At 35.2% G+C, this 21,618-nt stretch overlaps 2 protein-coding genes across 2 annotated transcripts in view; one reads left to right on the forward strand and one right to left on the reverse strand.

Moving 5' to 3' along the window:
* The window catches only part of LOC136037873 (probable ATP-dependent RNA helicase DHX34), a 291,716-nt gene that overhangs the window by 213,726 nt on the left and 56,372 nt on the right, over positions 1 to 21,618 (reverse strand). The gene's annotated exons all lie outside the window — the stretch shown is intronic.
* The window catches only part of LOC136037874 (lachesin-like), a 368,714-nt gene continuing 355,490 nt past the window's right edge, over positions 8,395 to 21,618 (forward strand). The window contains exon 1 of the mRNA XM_065720726.1: positions 8,395 to 8,597. Within this exon, the coding sequence (XP_065576798.1) occupies positions 8,516 to 8,597 (82 nt within the window). The 5' untranslated portion in view covers positions 8,395 to 8,515. The remainder of the gene's footprint in view (positions 8,598 to 21,618) is intronic.

A 21,618-nucleotide genomic window follows, 5' to 3' on the forward strand; every position in this document is an offset into this window, starting at 1 on the left:
AGAGAAGGATCCACGGTGCAACCATCGGGTAGCCGCCCCCACCAGTCATACTCACGGTTAGTTCCTTTGCACTAAAAAAGCAAATTCTTCAGAAATCCTTTGAGAAGAAAGGTGAAATACAATTCAGAAACGACATGTCAAGGGAAGACCACGCCTGCCATAAAACGCTTGTAGAAGAGCTTAAAGCCAGAACTGCCACAGGGGAGATAAACCTAGCCATTCGTGACTTTCAAATTGTGTCAAAAAACGGACCAAGCCAAAGGAAAGTGTCCCCATCCCAGTCGGTGCCCATGCAGCACTAAATCTGCATAATAGGGGACTTGTATATAGCGTTGTAAATAAAGTGTCTAGTTATAGTGAGCATAGTTTAGGACTAAGTAATAGTGTCCAAGACCTACGACAAAGGTCCTGTGTATTCTTGCGCGATGATGAGTTATCCTCGACTGCAACAGATGCATCCTTGATATGCTTAACCGGCAGTTCCAGTATCACGTCTCTAGACTCTCAGTCGGATGTTACCCCCTTTGAGCTGATCAAAGAGGATCAGCTGGGACCAGGTACAAAAATCAGTCCCTATGTTAGTCCTGACTTTTCTATTCTCATATCTAACGTTGATCAACTAAAAAACAAATTACAGGAGCCTAGGAGTCTCATGTATCAAAAAGACTATGACCTGGTCTTATTAACAGAAGTGTGTCCTAAGAATTCACGAGAAAGGCTAGAAGATTCTCATATTAATATGCCTGGTTACCGAGTCGTCTCCAACCTTTCTTGTAGAGGATGCAAACGCGGGGTTCTGGCTCCGATCAAAAATACCTATGCAGTACGTGAGCTAAGCATTGAGGCAAATTTAGCCTCCGTCGATTCTGCATGGTCTGACCTTACTGATGAAGACCAGCAACAACGCCCTCTCAGAGTCGGCTGTATATATCAAAGCCCGTCTTCACCCTCGGCCATTGAGACTGAGAACAATCTCTCGTTAATGTTCCACCTAGCTATTGAAAACTTTAAAGGCGATTTTATTATCAGAGGTGACTTCAATTTCCCAGAACTGATCTGGAAAGACGGGTACCCTTTCAACCCTACTGCCAATAGCCCGATTAACGCTAGACCATTCATTGAGATTTTACACGACCTTACTGCCTACCAACTAATTGACCAACCAACTCGGTTTCACCCTTTCCAACAACCCACAATATTAGAACTGGTGTTTGTAAACAGAGTCGATGCGATTCAGAAGGTAAACTATCTCCCACCAGTTGGGAAAAGTGACCATCTTGCCATAGAAATTATCACCTCTAGACGTCCAGTGAAAAGTAAATACAAAAGAAAGGTCTACATAGATTACGAGGCGATCAGAAAGGATCTAAGACTTATCGAATGGGATGAGCTACTTCAGGGCGATGTCGACGACCAGTGGGAGAAATTCCTGACAGCTGTCACCGAGATTCAGAGTAGAAACACGACAGAAAGGTTGGATCCCGTACCGAAGACATTACCGTATATGACCCTTAGCATTAAAAAACAAAGAAATCGCAAATTGCGGCACTGGAAAAAAAGAGATAAGCCTGGTCACTTTGAAAAGTACGTTCAAGCTCGGAACAGACTACGAAACTTAACTAACAACTGTACCAAAATTTTGAGCTTGGATTTGCCAATGAATGCAAGAGTAGCCCAAACAATTTTTGGAATTACGTCTCTAGCAAAGACAACGCTAGGCGCTGTGTTAAACGCCTCACTACTGATGATGGAGGAGAAGTGATTGACACCCAGAAACTAGCAAACTTACTAAACGACCAGTTCGCTTCCGTCTTCACAACAGAACCAGATAGTGAGCCTCCATCCCCTCCTAAATACGACATACCGTCTCCCATGAGTACGGTTGTTATCACTGTACCTATGGTGGAAAAGAGGCTGAAAAACCTCGATGCCAACAAATCAGCCGGCCCTGACGGAATCCACCCGAGGTTGCTCAAAGAAACAGCCACCGAGATTTCCCCACTTTGTGCCATCTATTTCAGTTTTATCTCGATTGCAGAGTTGTTCCCTCACAATGGAAGACTGCTTATGTTACACCCATATTCAAAAAGGGTGACCGGTCTAAAGCTGAAAACTAGACCTGTAAGCCTTACGTCTGCTGTCGCTAAGGTTTTAGAGAGAATTTTCAACGACGCACTTCTCTAGCACCTAGTTTCCAACAGAATTTTCTAGGACAACATGCTTTTCTTCCCAGGAAGTCAGTCGAAATCGACCTATTCGAAACTTTTGAGCTAAATATTCAACTTCTTGACAGAGGATTTCCTGTCGACCTAATTCTACTAGACATTGCCAAAGACTTCGACAAAGTCCCCCATAGTCGTTCGCGCTCCAAACTTAGAGCCGTGGGCGTTAATAAGAAACTAGTCGACTGGCTAATGGACTTCCTTGGTGGCAGAACGCAAAAGGTTCGGCTCTTTACCACGGACGGAGAAAAGATTTATTCAACACCTTACCAAGTTCTGAGCGGCGTCCCTCAAGGAACTGTCCTCGGACCGACCTTATTCCTCATCTATATCAATGACCTGGTAGCTGAAACAAAAAACCATTTGACTCTTTACGCCGACGACTCCAAGCCATTCGGTACCGCGGACAACATTAGCCTACAAGCCAATCTCAACCAAATTCAAGCATGGGCAGATAAATGGCTTCTGTCCTTCAACTAACAGGGTCTTAGTATCCAATTTCACTGGCTGCTTTTGCATCCAATTCCGTCGGGCCCTTAGCATAACCACCGGGGGCCCTAGCATCCAATTTCACCGATTCCCTAACCTAACCACCAGGAGTCCCTAGCGAGAAATTCTACTCAACATGCGCTTATTATGTAATGGGTTTTATTTACTATTGGCTGTTACGTAATTGGATCGCAAGTCTGCTAGTCAAGTGGGATATCTCCAGTCGTAACTAAGGGAAGGGAGAGAAAACACGTGGGTGTTACGTAATGACGCTGTACAGTTGGGATATTAAATAATATTCTGAGAAATTTCATTTTCTTTCGATGGGTTTTCTTTTTTTTCCCATGGATAATTTATTAACTAAATAGTTTTGTCTACATTAGGACTCAACAGAGATTCCTCCTTTGTAGAATAGAGCGTTAGATAGCTGGATCAAGAAAGTCTTACTAACATTTTGATTCGTCTAATGCACTTAACATGATAATCTACTGCAAGCAAGAAGGACCAACTTATTTGCACATTCAAGAATTATTAAATGAATTGCGTGTTCCCTATGACTGCAACAATTTACATACAGCGAGGAAAATCGATTACTTAATATTGCTGAAATTTGGTATGCACCTGCATGTTAAGTAATAATTCAAAGTCAAAAATAGAAATAACAGAATATGAAGAAGCTTATAAAAGATAAAATATAAGGAAAAACAGCCATGATTTTAAGGAAGGCGGGGATCCTACGAAATAATTTCTGAGGTGATGGCTGTTATTAGAGGGAAATTACTTACGCTTAACTTTAGGTTTTACAAAGCTCCTATAAGAAAAAAGAAAGAATTCTGCATTTTTGTTGCTAGAAGAAAGATCACGAATGCATATGTGCTATGGGACAATCTTGTTGGCAGAAATAAATGTATATGTTATGTTTCGTAGATGTTTTGTAGATGTATATGTTTTGTAGACTGCCTGCCCATTAAAAAACGAATGTACCCATATCATTGCCTTTTTCTGAGCATGGGTCATATGTCGGATAAGCATCAGACACTGGCATTTTCAAAAGGAGATTAATGTTTTACTATATATATGGTAAAACCTAATTTGTCAGATACTAGGTTTTGGCAAAAACGACGATTTCTAATATGTACATACTAGGCATGACAAGAGACAAAGCTGAGGTCCAGTGTAAAATACGTGGATACTGGGCGAAATCAACACAAATAATCATTGAAGCATTATTTTGTTTCCACTATTGGATTCCTTATAGTAGAATTAGGCTGATCCATTCTTATCTGACTTTTTTTTTGTAGATACTACGTTTTGTCGGAGGACAGCCGATTTGCCCTCCGATGACTTTGACTCATAAAAAGGTAACTCGAGCTTTCAACTTCCAATCAAATGAACCCTCTGAAGTTTATGCAACCACCTCTTACATAAAAAGGTTGCATATCCCCGGGGCACAGTTTAAAACGCTTGCCCTCTGGGCTTTGGGGGGTTGTAACGACCTGAAGTTTTGTTATCTGATGTCTTAACATTTTTAACAAAATGACTGTCTCAAATTTTTGTCGGATGGGTTTGAAGAAAAAAGGGCGTGGTGGGGGGTGGGGGGCTAGTTGCCCCATGACCTCTTTGACTAATAAAAAGTGAACAAGAATTTTCAATTTCCTATGAAATGAGCCCCTCTGAAGTTAGTATGAATATCCCATACATACGAGCTACATGTACCTCCAGGGCATAACTTAAAACGCCTGTCACTGGGCCCTAGGGGCAGTTTCGGCCCCGAAGTATTGTTCCCTAATCCTTTAACTATTTTTAATAAAAGCATATCTCAAATTTTCATTTGAATCTTGGGAAAAAAGATTGCGAGGGGCTGGTTGGCCTGAGATTACATTGACTCTTAGAATGAGCACTAGAGCATCCGATTGCCGATTGATTGAGCCCCCTCCGAAGTTTATACGACCTCCGCTTCCCTATGAAGAGCCCGGTAAAAAATAATAAACATTGAAACATAATTGCCTTTACTATAGGCAACGCAATAGTGTTACCTCTGATTTCTGTACCGAGAAAACAGTACCGAGAAATCCTACTCCTTTCCATGGAAAATTCCCTTCACCTTGAAAAATTCCCTTCCCCCTGAAACATTCCTCGATGAAAAAATGTTTAATATGCCCTCCTCCCACCATAAAAATCCCTCCCCCCAAAAATATTTAGGTACTTCCCAATAGCCAATAGCATATGTAAACAACGGGCAAAGTTCATAGTTTGTAGCCCTTCTCCCAGTGGCTGTGAAGGGCCGAATCATCCTCAAAGACACAGTTATTCGATATTTCGATTTACTTGAACAGAGTGATTATCTCGAAGTTTTGATCGGACAAGTGTTATAGGTAAAGGGCTTGGGAGTGGAGTAGCTGCTCTCCAAAATGTTTGTTTACTTAAAAATGGCGCTAAAACTTTGGAGTTCTGATAAAATGAGCCCTCTTGTAATCTTCTAAGATCATTGTTTTGATACAATAAGCATTTGAAAAAAGAACAACAACAAAAAAACAAAAAAACAAATAAACAGGCATCCATGATCTTACTTCTGGCAAAAAATGCAAAATTCCACATTTTTGCATGTAGGATCGTGAAATATCTACAATAGAGTTTTCTGATATGCTGAATCTAAAGGTGTGATTCTTATTAAGATCATATAATTTTTGTGGGATTTTTTCCACTTTACAAAAATAGGGCGTAATTTCTCAGGCTCGTAACTTTTGATGGGTAAAATTAAACTAAATGAACTTTTTTTCTTTGAATGAGCATCGAGATTCGATCCTTTTAATACATCCATTGTCATCAAGACTGTTTCTTAAATATGGAAGAAAATTGATGTATTAGGGCATTATTCTACATGAGAGGAATGAAAACGACACAGGCTGTTTTGGTTACACCCTTTTTGCAAAGTCTGTGGAGATAATTTGATTATGTGTCGTTTTCTCTTTGGTTAAGTCTTTTGGTTAAGTTTTTGGTTAAGTTTATTTCAGTCTTTGATGCCCAAACCGCAAAATAGTCTATCATCTATCAGTAATTTATCTATCAGAAAGACAAGATTTATGGATAACATGATTATTTATCTTTATTTTATTGTCGAACCTGTTGAACAGAAGGGAAAGTTGAAGTGGTAAGAAATTGATCTGAAAAGCTAAGATAAATCTTAAATTTTACCAACTATTTTCTGCTTATTCTATATCTTCGTGTCTTTTAATAGATTCCTTTGGCAGATAGAAAGATTTTGGTCGAAGCCTCCGTACTTTCTATTAAAAAATTATTCTTTTTTTCTTGACTTTGACTGGTCAACTTTTCTCAACTTTTGATTGGTCAATTTATGTTTTAAAATTGGACAAGGTTCAAAAAGAGAAGTTATGCATGACATACATAATTGGTGGTACAGTCAAGCGCAATTTTATTTTATGGATAAATTAGACTATAATGGGGACTAAACAAAACTTCGATCTAGCTTTTAGCCAAAACTACTGTAAAATGCTATATACAGGTCTTAAGTGATATTTAGTCCCAATATTGCTGATAATGCACAAAAAATATTGAAATATAAAAAAGTTATTTGTAAAGGTTATAACGTAATTTGAATGAACATTGAATTGCAGAAATTTGACGGCCTATTCTTACATTTGATTTCTGCCCTACAAGTATATAACCTCAGTTGGGGAGAAAGGAGTGAGTGACGTATTTTTCCTCTTAGAGGGAACAGATGGCCAATATTAATTATGACATGACGTTTTCTCTTAGAAGAGGATAGTCTTTGATCCATTTTTCAGCTTAAAACTACCCTTCCATTACTCAAAACTACCAACTACATATTCGATGCTAGCTGCAGTAATTTTTCTTTCCAAAATTGCCGATGATGCACTAAAAAAAAAACCTATTACCATCAAACCTTTCTTTTTCACATTCAATATTCTATTCAGAATAGAAAGTATGTGTGATTTTATATTGCAAGATTAAACTGGAAAAAGTGTTTTAAACTGAAAGTAAGGAGCAGCATTAAAACTTAAAACGAAAAGAATTTGTTTTTATTGTATATGTGAAGGCTGTCTCCTCTTCAACCCTCGCTCTTTACGTTGAAGTCTTAAAGTTCTTTAAAAACGCTTCTCATTTTAATTCATCATCCCTTTTATCTTTTTTAAGGAATTGTGACAGAAAGTCGAAGTTTAGCGTAAAGAGCGAGGGTTGAGGAAAGGGCAGCCCCCCCCCCTGAAAAAATATACAGAATAATATTTCATAATAATATGCATCAATATTGGTCCTTACTTCATGCTGAAAAAACTTACTTTTAATTTATTTAATTTCTGATAGTTTTTTTTTAATTATTCAAGGAAATCCTCTCCCCCCCTCTCATAAAATTTCCTCTTAAAATTCCCCCTGGAAACAATCCTACCCAAGGAAAATCCTTCCGGGGGGAAATCCCCCTCACAAGAAATTCTTTCTAAACAAAATTTCCATATATTTCCCAACAACAAATACTACACGAGAACAATATTGGCAAATTTCGTAACTTAAAGTGCTTTCTCCGGGGACTATGGCGGATTATGTCATCAGTAGAGGCATTGTTATTGGACTTTTCAGCTATGCTGAATAAGATAGATATGTGAAAATTTTGATCGGATATCTGTGGAGAAAAAATAGGCGTGGGAGGGAAGACTAGTGGGTCTCTGATACTATTAGTCACTTAAAAAGAGCCCTAGAACTTTGATTTCCATTCAAATAAGCTTTCTCTAAACCTTCTAGGACCGCCAGTTTGATAGGATTAGCCCTAGAAAGAAAATAAATAAACTCACATCCATGATATCTCTTTTGCCCCAAAAATACAAAATTCCATATTTTTGTAGATATTTTTGTAGAAACTTTAAAGTAGAGTTGCCTGATATGTTCATTTTGATGGTGTGGTTTTCATTAAGATCACTTGGATTATTGTAGATGTTTCCCCGCTTTTTCGAACATTAGGTAAATTTTCTCAGTCTTGTAGCTTTTGATGGGTAACGTTAAACTTAATGAATGAAATATTATTGAAGTTAGCGTAGAAGGCCAATTGTTCTGTTTTTTTTATTTCATTTACTATTTAGCAGAGGTACTCCTTACTTACAGTTTACTACCATGAACTGTTTGATCAGTCCTATGTAAGAAAGGCGTCCCTTTCCAGTCTAAGCTAACCCCTCCCGACCAGTTTGGGCATACCTTGGTGCCTTTTATAAGTGAGTTATTTGTTAGCTTTTCCAAAATGGTCAGTGTTTAATTGTTTTTTCTTTCAAATAAATAATTTATCTTTCTGAAGAATTTTTAAAGAAATTCTAATTTTTACTCATGCTTGACTAGATTTGAATTTTTGATGGGGCAATGTGCCCCCCTCGTTCTTCTAGATTAATCAAGTTGATAGTATAACTTAGCTAGCTCAATGGAAAATCTGACAAATCATTTGAATTCACCTCACCTTCACGGACCTAGCTTAATTTCCCTTTTCACTCTAATGACTTTTTTTTTTAATCGTTAAAACTGGTTGACAGGAAACCCCAAAGAATGGGCTATTATTGGGTAAATATATAGCCAATCAGAGATAGCCCCTCATTTATCAAGCGCTTAAATTTCCTGGAGAACAGAAGATCTTAGAAATTCCAAGATCAGTGATGCTGGAGATTTAGCTCCGTTATGTCATCATATATTTTCGGGTGTGCTTTATCTGGAATAATGTCTTAAAATTAGAAGGTGTAAATCATTTGGAGTTTGTGTAAAGTGCGTTACGAATTTATTATTATTACATCATGTCAAAAGTTATGCTTTTAAACATTATATATTTAATATTATGGTGCGCTTCATGTCCCGTCAAAGCCTTTTTAGGAGATGGTAAGTTTGTTAATTGAACATACATAATTTGATTTTACTTATCTAGAGGTAGATTTGATTTGGGGTTTTCTATATTTTAATATAAATGAAAATAATATGGGAAAATGAAAATAAAATAATATGGGAAAAGCTACGGGAAAAGTGAAAATTTCGGACTCAATTTGCTTATACAGTTGTCCTCCTAAAATTTCTGTGCCGGGAAAAAACACCCCCTTAACCCTCCTCTAAAACCATCTCTGCTCCCTCACGTCCGCTTCATGAACTTATTCATTGACAAAGAATATAAAAAGAAGCTTTCGGTTCTATCTATTTATCTAACGGGTATCTTCTGAATGGTAAGAAATTAACTAATACTCTTCGGCAATCCAACAACTGAATAACAATCCTCGACTTGAATAAGAAATGTGCATGACATATGAAATGCTTAAAATTACTGATCCTTAAGGGTCTGACTTTCTTAAGCCTCCTTTCTAAGTAGGCAGCGTAGATGACCCACCTCGGCTAACTGGATACAAATATTAATTCACTTTTTTACTATAAAGACAAACCCCTTAGAATTTGACAAAAACCATTTTATGTCTCCAAATAAAAAATTAATAAGGCTCCCCCCACTTTACTAAATTAGCACCCATGTGCAAACCAGTAGCACCATTAGCACCATGTGCACCATATCCAGGGGGAGGAGTTTGACTCGTAAAAACATAACAAAAATGAATACAAGGAAATTTTGATGCGTTGTTTAAAAATTTTCGTATCCCCGTAATTTTGATATAATGACTCAACTTTCAAATTTTTTTTTCAACCTGAAGAGTTTTAAGTCAAGAGCAACTATATTCTAGAAGGCATTGTGGGTCTTCCAAGGAGTGATAGCTTCTCTCTAATGTTTGGTAATTTCTTTTCTTTGTAATGTTAGTCACTCTTCACTTCACGAAAACTAAATGCTGAAAATTTGAGATATATTCACTTTACTGAATTCTATAGATACTAATCATACGAAAAGTAAAAAGGACACGAAAAATAATTGATTGCTAAGCTTATGATTGCCGTATACTTGAATTATCAATTTAGGCCTGTTTTGAGTTATAATTGGATAATACTCGAGTTCTTTTACTTGAATGATTAATTTGGATTTTCGTTTTGCATCTTTGTTTGCCGTAACTAGCAGTCCTTGGTCTTGCTTGGAAGTAAGAAATTCAGTAAGGAACCACATATTCGTTATATCCAAGATTCAAAGATTTTTTTGCCTAAAAGACCTAAAGTGCTAAAACCCATATAAGTTATTTATATCTTTCTCATTAGTACTATTTGAAAATATTTGTCATTTATTTTCTTCAAGGGGTTTTCACAATATTTTTTTCCTATATCCTTTCTGTATTTCCACAAATTCTTGATTTCCTTGCTCTTTCCAAGAAGAATAATAAATCCTCGTGAAAATAAGCTTGAAAACCCTTGAAAATTTTGAACTGATGCTGTATTTTCAGCAAAGGAAATACTTTGGAAGAAATCTAGTCGTTTTTTGAATAATTGCATTCCCATTATTGAATTATATGTAGCCTGATATTACTCTGGAATTTGGTCATAACGCATTTAGCGTTATGACCAACATTCCACATTCCACAATTCCAGCACAACATTTTTCCAATTCCATTTACAATTCATTATAAACATTAAATTCATTATAAACAATATAAACAATTATAAACAATTCATTATAAACATTAAAAAAATAAACATTTTTACAATTCCAGCACAACACAATTCCAGCACAATTCCAACATTCCACATTCCAGCACAGTTACCTTGTCTTAGAGACACAAAACGAAAAAATCGCAAAGAGAGAAACAAGGACAATAGCAGCAAGCCAAAAATAGAATATAATTATGCAAATATATCGGTTGAGACCTCGGCTCAACCGTCCTCAGTGCAGAATAATAAAAATTGTAGAAAAAAGTCCTAAGAACAGTATTAATACCAAACCTCAAAATAAACACTGAAACCAAAATAGGACCCTTTTCAAGCAACGATGAATGGGTAACTGAAGAAATTATATACAAAGTGTTAGAACTTATATAGGCAGTACATTTCTAATAAGCCTCATTTCATGGCATGGGTCATTTTTTACATATCTTTAATATTTTGTTTACACATCCTACCTATGTTTTTAGAGGATATTGTCTTGTTTGGAATATTATATTGTTTTGTTTAATATTTATGATTGTTAATCGCAATTTAGTCTACTCTTGGTTATTGAAAGGACAGAGACCTTTCCACAAAATTCCGATTGGGTCATCGTTAAAAAAAAAAAAAAAAAAAAAAAAAAAAAAAAAAAAAAAAAAAAAAAAAAAAAAAAAATCATAGATCTTTGTGAAATAAAGCTTGGAAATACTTTCAAGGATTTTAAGTAAATCGAAATAAAATTTTGATTTTCTAAAATGAATTAGTCATTTTTTGAACAAATGCAGTCACATTATTTAACTATAGGTAGCCTGATATTGTTTTTAAATTCTAGAGCATAGCTGATTATTCTAAAAATAATAAATAAAAAAGAAGTTTTCTACGACTTGAAGTAAGGAGCAACATAAAAGCTTAGGAACAGAAATTATTTCGTATATAAGGTGAGGCAACCCCTCCTTAGCCCCTAGTTTGTTATACTCGAGTTTTTTGTTCCTTGAGAAATATTCTTATTCCAATTCAACAGTCCATGTGTTTCAGGAGTCGTTCTGAAAGGATTGGGAAAAAAATTCAAACTTCAGAATAAAGAGGGTTTGAGGATGAAACGGCTCCCCTTATGTAGGGAATAATTTCTGCTGGTTCTAAGGTTTAATTTTGCTCCTTAATTTCAGTTGGAAAAATTGTTATTTTTCCTAGGTTTCTGATCGTTTTTCAAATCATGCCCAGGCCTAACCAAAATATGTCGTGGGCTATCAGTCTCGTAAGCCACAAATTTCTTGCTGTTAAATTGTCCATGTCAATAACTGTAAACGGATAGTTAGTGTCCCGCTTTGTCAGATTTCCACTTAAAAATTAATATGTTGGATTATAATTGAAATTTTAGACAAGACTTGATTATTTCGTGAAAATTTTTGGCGCAAAAAAAGTTCTTTATAATATTTTAACTATAGAAGTTTGGATAAACGCAAAGGGTATTATTGTTAATGTGAATGAAAATTCTGCGCAGCACTCTCACCCCCTCTCAACAAATTTACAGGCGATTCTCATGATGCCCCGCCTAGCCTCTTTAACCTGTAGGAGCTGGAATGTAATATTTTATGCTACATAAAATAGACTGTCATGGTGGGAGGGGCAGCATTATCTTCTTCCCCCTGTCCAGCCCTAATAATAAAGGCGCTGACCAAAAGTATTCCCGGAAATCAAGAAGAATTAGACGTCAATTCCTACCCCCTTCTCTTACCAAACGTCATTCTATATTTATCTGAAGGTTCAATCAGTTACTTGGGCATGAAAAACTTCTTCTTGAGGCATCTTTCCTCCACCTAAGTATGACCCATTATCCTTCTGTCATAATAGCTGATGCTTACTTATATATTTATACTTATATACTTATATACTTATATATTACTTCCTTATTTACTTACTTGTATACTTAAATATTATATGTAACTTACTTATATACTTATACTCATATATATTACTTATATACTTACTTATATACTTATATATTATATACTTAATTATATATCAATGTAAATAATTTTATGAAATATGAAGGAAGGCAGTTTAGCTAAATGAAACTTTAGAATAAACATCAGAAACATTTATCGTCTCTGAGAAAGGAGGTATCCCTCCGAATCACCCTTACTCAGTCATAGTCTAACTGAAGGAAAAATAGAGATAAACTCTTACACCCATGCCGCCCCCTTTCAATGTTTATCTGAAGGCTCAGGGTGAGTTAGACAATTTGGGGATGGAAATGCACTCTTTTGGGTCCCTGAGATCCTCCTCCACTGCTCACACAATGACCTCTGTACCCTCCTCGCCCTTTTGTCATAATAGCTGATTGAAGAAATTTCGTGACTTTTCAAGATCGAATGCCACACCGTGCAGTATTACTTTCTCTGCAACTGAGAAACTCAATATATCCTTTTTAGTGGCTTTTATAAACTCAATGCTTTTATTGTTCTTACCCACTGCAATTTCATGAGCTGGAGCCCCTGTTTACTATAAAAATTGGCCCGTCTTTTGTCATATTTTCCTAGTTATTGTCCCATTTTGTTTTGATCACCAGAATTGCCTTCAAATATTGACCAATTTGCATACTATTAACAGCTTCCTCTGTCTTAGCGGAAAGTATATAGATAATCTTATTCGAAAAAATAGAAGTCCGAAGGAAAATAATCCCAGGAGAAGAACTGCAAGTAGACTACAGTTTAGAAGAAGATTTTAAAGAGAACACATTTTGACCAGTGCTGCCTCAAGTAGCTTATGCCGTTTTTCCATTTGGCTTTTAATGTGTTTAAAAAAAAAGTCTGTTAAAAACAGATAAAGAGCCGTGATAAAACCCAAATAAACAGAAATAAAGTCACATAACAAGTTAAACTTAAAACGAACAGACTATACTATGAATAAAAAAATGAATCTAAAACAGAAATTAAAATAAATAATCATCAAAAAAGGTTAAAAATGATAGATTACACTGTGGCTGAGACTTAGAAGGGTCTGGATTTAAAAGGAGAAACAAAGTCAAACTTAAAACGAACAGATAGACCGCAATTAAGCGGGAGTTTGCCGACCCCTTAAAACCCCTAAATATAAACATGCATTTGCCAGAGCTCTTTACTAAAAATGATTTGTATTTCAAACAATGTGTGTTTATTTGCCATAATATATAGAGTGACTTAGCAACAAGTAAATCATAAAGATATTAAGGTTTCAAAGGCAACGCTTTAGTGTTTCCTATAGTAAAGAGCCAAACGCCTTTGATTCATCATTTTTATTATTACTTTTTCCAGAGCCACTTCATAGGGAAAGGTGGCCGTGTAAACTTTGCAGGTGGCTCAGTCGGTAAAAAATTGAATGCTCGAGTGCCTATCTTTAAATTCAAATATGATCGGAGGGCAGCCGGTCCCCTTTCGTTCCCATTATAGATGCCCTCCCCGCAAAAAAATTTATAAGAATTTTGGGATAAAGTTTTGGTTCAAAAACGTCTGAGGGTCAAATTACAATGCATTTGGGGATGAAACGATACCCCACAACCCCAGATGTGAGGACTGTAAGTCGTATAAGTTTCCTATTGTTTTCATATAGCGTTTGTTATGGAGAAAGGGGATATGTTTGGTCCTGACTCTCCAAAAGGAATAGAGTATCAAGATGAAACTTTCATAAAATACTGGGGGGGGGGCTGCTGAACAAGATCAAAACGCGTAATGTGTGTGCTGGTTGTCAAAAGGGTATGACAGCAATTTCTCAAGAACAGCTGAGGGTGTTAAGCTGTAACTTTAAGGCATGTTGAGGCGATGTTGAGAAGTGATTTGAGGTTAAAAAAGCCCCTTTGGCCATTTTACATGCCCTCTTAAACACTGATTAAAATTTTGAGATATTTAAATAATTCGAAATAGCCAAAAAATCCAATAGCTGTGCAACCTTGGATGACATAACTCCCAACAGCCCCTGGGACAGGGTTGCAAATTATATATGTTTCCCATTGTTTGTAAATAGACTGTATTATTGGGAAACGGCCGAATGTTCGATCCAGGGTTTGTCCATAAGAGCTAAGGGTATTAAGGTGAAACTTCTGGGAATGTTAAAGGGGAATGCTCAGCTGAAATAAAATACACTATGTGCGGTAAGTAGTCTAAAACGACTACCTACACCTGTGACTGTAACTAATATACTTGCAACTGTGACTGTGAACTACCTGCGACTCCGACTTCTTGAGACTGCACCTGCAACAGCGATTATTTGTAACTGCAAATATTGTGACTGTAACTACATCTACTTACGACTTTGACAGCGATTATATGTGACTGCGGCCACTTTTGACTGCCACTGTGACTACCTTTAACTGCTACTGTTGCTATTTGTAACTGCGATTACTTGCTAATGCGGCTGCGACTGATTGTGACTGCAACTGTGACTGCGAATACCTGCAACCGTGACTGCTTGCGACAGCTAGTACTACTAGTATAATTGCAACTGCGACTGCTGCTTCCGCTTCTACTGCTATTGGCCAAAGTAAGTACTGCTACTGCTACTAAAACAACTATTGATCTAATTAAAAGAGTTTAAGGGCATCCAGGCTGTCACAAGGGCTTATCTGCAGTATCTCAGGTAGAAATAAGGTTATTTAGTTGAAGATTCTGGGAATTATTCAGCAAGTGTTGAACTAAATTAAAAGGCAACAAATGGATTCAGGTTGCAAAAAGAGCGTAACTGCAAAATCATAAAATGTCAGACGGTATTCAGTTGAACTAAAGTATAGTAAAATGTGCTTCCCGGTTTCCAAACGGCACATCTGCAAAATATCAGGAGCATAAGTTACAACTTTCAGAGAATGTTTGGGAATTTTAAACTAAATCAAAAGACACCAGGTGCATACCAGTTGTTAAAAGGGTGTATCTGCAAAATCTCAGAAACGAAAATAGCGACGAAGACCACACTGCCTTTCCATAACAAACAAATACAACGTAGAGACAATAGGGAAAATTTCAAGACAGTGGAAATTATTTCTGTAGATATTTCGGCCCTATGTCCAAGGGCCGTCTTCAGCACAATACAAGAATAAGAGAGAAACTATATATGTATATAAAAGAACTTACATCAAATTGTGAGGATTAAAACTGAATGATTAAAAACACTTTTTAAAACATTTTTGAAAAAATAGCACTAGCATCCTTACTTCAACGAAGTTCAACCAGGACTCTTTTTTTTTTTTTTTTTTTATTTAACGGTGGACAGGTTTTCCAGCAAAAAAGTTTCCAACGATTTTCTCTCTGAAGAAATAATATGTCGTTTCTGTTTTTTGTCCTTAATAATATGGACTAGGGTTTTTAACTGTAGTGTATGGGCAAATTGCGCTTCTTTCCGGGTATTTAAATGTAATTTATATCTTAAAGACTTGGGAATAAGGTTTTCATTTCTACAGGATTCTAAAAAAATTTTGTTGATTGACAATATTATCAATCAATTTAAAAAAAATGTTTTAAAAAGTGTTTTTAATCATTCAGTTTTAATCCTCACAATTTGATGTAAGTTCTTTATATATATATATATATATATATATATATATATATATATATATATATATATATATATATATATATATATATATATATATATATATATTTTCTCTCTTATTCTTGTATTGTGCTGAAGACGGCCCTTGGACATAGGGCCGAAATATCTACAGAAATAATTTCCACTGTCTTGATTTTTTCCCTATTGTCTCTACGTTGTATTTGTTTATCTCAGAAACGGCTTAAGGTATTAAGTTGTAACTTTCAGGAAATATTGAGGGGCATGTTGAAGAAAATCATAAGGTATTATATGCATCAATTTGTCAAAATGAAGGGTGCAATATCTCAGGAACGGCTAAGAGTATTGAGACGAACAATATTGGAACAGCTTGGTGGATTAAGTTTAAACTTTCAGTGAATATCCAAAGGGTTTTGAGATTAATTAAGACAGCATGCCTATCCAGCTTGTCAAAAAGTGCATTAGAATTTTTTCAGGGATACCTAGGATATGAAGTTTGAACTTTAAGGGAACTTCAGGAGGGTTATTAAATTCGATTAAAGGGATTAGGTTCATCCAAGTTGTAAGAATAACATCATTTCTACACTAAACAATGCTGTTGAGTTTTAATTGCAACTATACAAGTATTCGTAATTGCGACTGCAACTACTTGCGAATGCCACTGCTTGTGACTGCAACTACTTTTGACAGTAACTGCTTACAACTGCGACTACTCGTGGTTGTGACAGTAACTACTTGTGACAGAGACTGGTTGCGACAGTGACTGCGACTGCAAATACTTGTGTCTGTGACCATATTGTTCAAGTTGGGGGATTGTAATTATCTAACATATTGCTTTTGACAATAATGATCCCAATTGTGTAATTTTCATTTCTAATGATGAATTTTCATAAATTACAAGCATTGAAATCTCGAACAGGAGAAGAGCAGAATAAAGGCAGTTGTTTAAGAAGGCCTGGTTATTCTTATTCTTGTTTATGACAAACATTTAAGAAATGATTGGGCCTAGTTGGCTTACAAACCACATCATTGACTTAAGCTAATGAAATTGAAGTACACTTTTTACCATTAAATAATAGAAAAGATGTATTTAACTTTTTGTTCTACCTATTGGCCAAAAATGTGAAAAAAATTAAGAGTTTTGAAACATTAAGTAACAACTTGACACATTTCTACAAAATAAGATAAAAAATAGTTCTACTTGTACCCTACACACACTATGGAAAATACTTACATCTTTGTAAATATTAAAAAACAAAAATTAAAACAAAAATTAAAAACAAAATCACTGAGTGTTTCACAGAAAATCTAAACGAAAAATAAATAAATATATGTTTAACACCTAGTTCTCTTTCCCCAAAGATCGTTGTATCCATGAGAAAAACTCTTCTTTTGCTAGCTATGCATTTGCTATAAATTAAAAAACATTTTAAATTAGCAATAAAATAATATATTCTAAAAAGAAAATACAATTTTTAAACATTAAGAAAACATTGGTTGAAAAAAGGGGATGACAGCAACTTCTCAGGAATTTCTCTAAAAGTCATACAATCTTAACAAAAATCACATCATCAGATTCAGCGTATCAGAGAACCTTGTTGTAGAAGTTTCAAGCTCCTATCTACAAAAATGTGGAATTTCGCAGTTTTTGCCAGAAAACAGATCACGGATGCGTGTTTATTTGTTTTTTTTTCCCAGGGGTGATTGTATTGACTGAGTGGTCCTAGAATCTCACGAGAGGGCTCATTCTAACGGAAATTAAAAGTTCTAGTTCCCTTTTTAAGTGACCAAAAAACTGGAGAGTATCTAGGCCCCCTACCACGCTCATATTTTCCCAAAAGTCACCGGATCTAAATTCTGAGATAGCCATTTTATTCACCATAGTCGAAAAACCTAATAACTATATCTTTAGGGACGACTCACTCCCCCGCAGTCCCCGTGGGAGGGGCTGCAAGTTACAAACTTTGACCTGTGTTTACATATAATAATGGTTACTGGGAAGTGTACAGACGTTTTTAGGGGGATTTTTTTTTGGTTTAGGGGAGAGAGTTGAGGGGGGGGGGTTACTTTGGAGAATATTTCCATGGAGAAACTTCTCATAAGGGAAAAGAATTTCAATGAAGGGGCGCAGGATTTTCTAGCATTATTTGAAAAAACAATGAAAAAATAAATATGAAAAGTTTTTTCTTCTGAAAGTAAGGAGTAGCATTAAAACTTAAAACGAACAAAAACTATTACGCATATGAGGGGTTTAACTCCTTGTTATACCTCACTCTTTACGCTAAAGTATTTTTAGTAATTTCAACTATTTATTCTGCGGCCTTGGAGATTCAGAGGTCATTCTTAAGGATTTGGAACAAAATTTAAGCTTTAGTGTAACGAGGTATCGACGAGGGTTGAACCCCCCTCATATACGCAATAAAAACATACGAATATAGAAGTTCGTTACGTAATTTAATGCATAAGTTACGTATATTTTTTACTAATGAAAACGTTTGTAAAAAATTAAAAGTTTTAGTTGCTTTTTTAAGTAATACAAAAATTAGAGGGCAACTAGGCCTCCTCCGTCGCTCCCTTTTTCTCAAAATCTTCCGATTAATTGCAAGTAATTAATATGCAAATTTCGTTTTAATCATTTATGTGCGGAGAGCCAAGATCAAAACATGCATTAATTCAAAAATGTCCAGAAACTAAATAAAAAAACAACTTTTCTTAAATGAAAGTAAGGAGCAACATTAAAACCTAAAACAAACAGAAATTACTCCGTATATGAAAGGGTTTCCTCCTCGACGCCCCTCTTTACGCTAAGGTTTCTTACTGTTCTAAGAATAGAGGACGTTGAGGAGGAAAAGGATTTCATATACGGAGTAATTTCTGTTCGTTTCAAGTTTTAATGTTGCTCCTTACTTTCATTTAAAAAAACGTTTTTTTTATTTAATCTCTAATCTAAGCCATGTTGTTGAGTTTTAATTGCAATTACATAAGTATTCGTGATTGTGACTGCAACAACTTGTGACTGCTACTGCTTGTGATTACAACTACATGCGACTGCAACTAATTGCGGTTGTAACAATAACAACTTGCTACAGAGACTAGTTGCGACTGTGACTGCGTCTACATGTGACTTTGACTGCAAATAGTTGCAAGGGTGATCATGTTGTTGAAGTCTGAGGGACTGTAATTATTCTGCATATTGTTTTTGACCATAATGATCCCAATTGTGCAATTTTCATTTCTAATGATCTATTCTCCTAAATTACTATCATCAAGATCTGTAACAGGAGAAAAGCATAACCAAGTAGTTTTTTAAAAAGCCTTGATTATTCGGATTCCTGTTTTATTTTATTATTTATTATTAAAAAAAAAAAAATTAAACACATAACACCAATAATAATAAAGATCCTAGAAGCAAACTTGTTTATGACAAACATTTAAGAAATAGTAGGGCCTAATTGGCTTACAACAAACATCATTGACTTAATTTAATGCAATTAAAGAACACTTTTTACCATACAAATACAGAAGAGAGATTCTTGAGGACTTTTTCCCCAAGACAGTGAACGAACAACACCTATTTGAATATTTCGGCCCTATAAGGCCTATAAGGCCCTATAAGGGCCGTCTTCAGCAAAGAAAATAATAAATAATAACACACTTACAATAAAAGTTCTCGGTTAAAAATCCATTTTTAAAATCATTACTTCTTATTTAGGTATTACTTCTAATTATTATTAGGTATCATTACTTCTTAACGAACTTAATAAACTTTTTTTGCAACTTAATAAACTTTGAAAAAATATTTATATCTGTGTGCATCTTAGAAATAAAATTATCTAAGTATCACTGAGTGTTTCACTTGAAAATTAAACGAAAAAAATCTTTTGGAAGTCTAATAATAAAATTCTTACTTTCCATACTATATACTTGCTATGTAGTTTGTTATATAAATAAAACACTATGTAACGATATTTACTATATAAAATCTAAATCATAACTAGCTACAAATCAAATGAATTATTCCACTAGCCTCAAGTCAAGCCATGTCAAAAAGGCCTTTGAATTACAAAGTAAAATAGAAGCTACTTACAAAAAATCTGTGGCTCAAAACTTTTAGTCCTTCTACCGGGTTAAACTGTCACCCAGAAAAACCAATCAGGTGAAACTTGCCTTTTTGCTCTATTTACTGGCTAAAAAATTCACATAGGAATACAAAAGAATTGATGTGGTCCACATTGCATGGTCCTTTAAGTCCACATTGATTCTTTTGCTTCCCAATGATTCTTTTGCGGGGATAATTTTGCTTTTCTTTCTTAAATATTAAAGAACATTGTGATTTGCTTCCAAAAATACTTCATAGACGTAAGCCGACGAATTTAAATCACATCTTTTACCACAAAATGATAGGAAAGCAGTATCTCTTTTTCTCACTGTTTAAAGCCACTAGAAAATTATACAATTAGATTTTATTATCTAAAAGTACTTAATTATTCATTACGATGTCTTTGCATCCCCACGGCAAGAAAAACTTATTTCTATTGAAAACATTCGAAATTTACAATGAGTTTTTCTAAACAAAATTCTTTAATTTTCCTGCTTGTTGGAAGAGATTTTCCGAATCACATTCCCCAGGAGAGATATGAGAACTAAGCCGAGACTAAGAAGGGGGCATAATATTAATTCTAGAATCAACATCGGCTTTTTCATAAAGATTAATAATTGTTTAACAGAAAGCAGCTTAAGCGAATTTAAGATTGCTTGAGGAGAGGTAAATAGGACAATATTCAGGATATGAAATTCAATTATGGTGCTAGCATGTAAAGGGGTTCAGATAGAAGCTTGTTTTATCGACTTTGTATAGGGTAGAATAGGATGTAAAATATAAAGAAAGAAAATGGCACTCGACTGTAAGGCCCCAACCGGTGGTACTCTTCTGCGTTTCAAACCCTTCAGTCAGAAAGACTAATGGGGGGCTGGGGTTCAGCCACTCTGGGCTTTCACAGACCCTTCCAGCATACAAAACCACGCCACTGACCCCTGTTCAAAACCAAATAACCAGCGACACTAGGACTCAAAACCCTGCCTGCACGGTCAAAGGATTTTAAGCCTAGAGTGCCAATCACTCGCTAGGAACAAAGATAATAAAAATAGCTATAAAAAATCGCTCAACTCAAATATAATTACAGTACTGTTTTAATTTCACATTACTATTTCCTAATTGTGTATTTCACGCTTTTTTTCTTTTAGGTTTAAATTAACTTTGTCTTCTTAACTTTGTATTATAATCGTTGCTTTTATTAGGTCATATATATTTTCTAAATATTTTTTTCACATTTTTCAATATATAGTAAGGCCCATGTTATTTCAATATTTTTGACTTTCTTATTTGGTAAAATTTTTTCACATCCATGTTTTGCAAACGATGGATGACAAATTGCCAAATATTTACTTTTTCGCCATCTAGGACCAAACGAAAAGTTTATTAGTCCCATAATAGTGGGAAAAGATATCAGGAGTAAGGGTTCAAATGGAACTGGATTTTCATGGAGGGGATCTAGAGTGAAGCTATTAATAGGTTAGGGTAAAGTGGAATTGTAAACAGCTGTCAGCAGATCAGGAGGGTTAGTGCTCTAGCCAGTTTTTACTAGTAGGAGCAGTAGTTTCTTATCTATACCAATCTATTTTTTTAATACATTTTTTAATTTTAATTGTTATTTCATGTTAGTATGATTCATGTTAGTATGTTAGTATGATATGTTTCATGTTAGTATGATATATTTGTCATAACATTTATCCTTTTTTTTCATGGGAC

This window comes from Artemia franciscana, chromosome 17 (genome assembly GCF_032884065.1).
Source record: "Artemia franciscana chromosome 17, ASM3288406v1, whole genome shotgun sequence".
Classification (NCBI taxonomy): Eukaryota; Metazoa; Arthropoda; class Branchiopoda; order Anostraca; family Artemiidae; genus Artemia; species Artemia franciscana.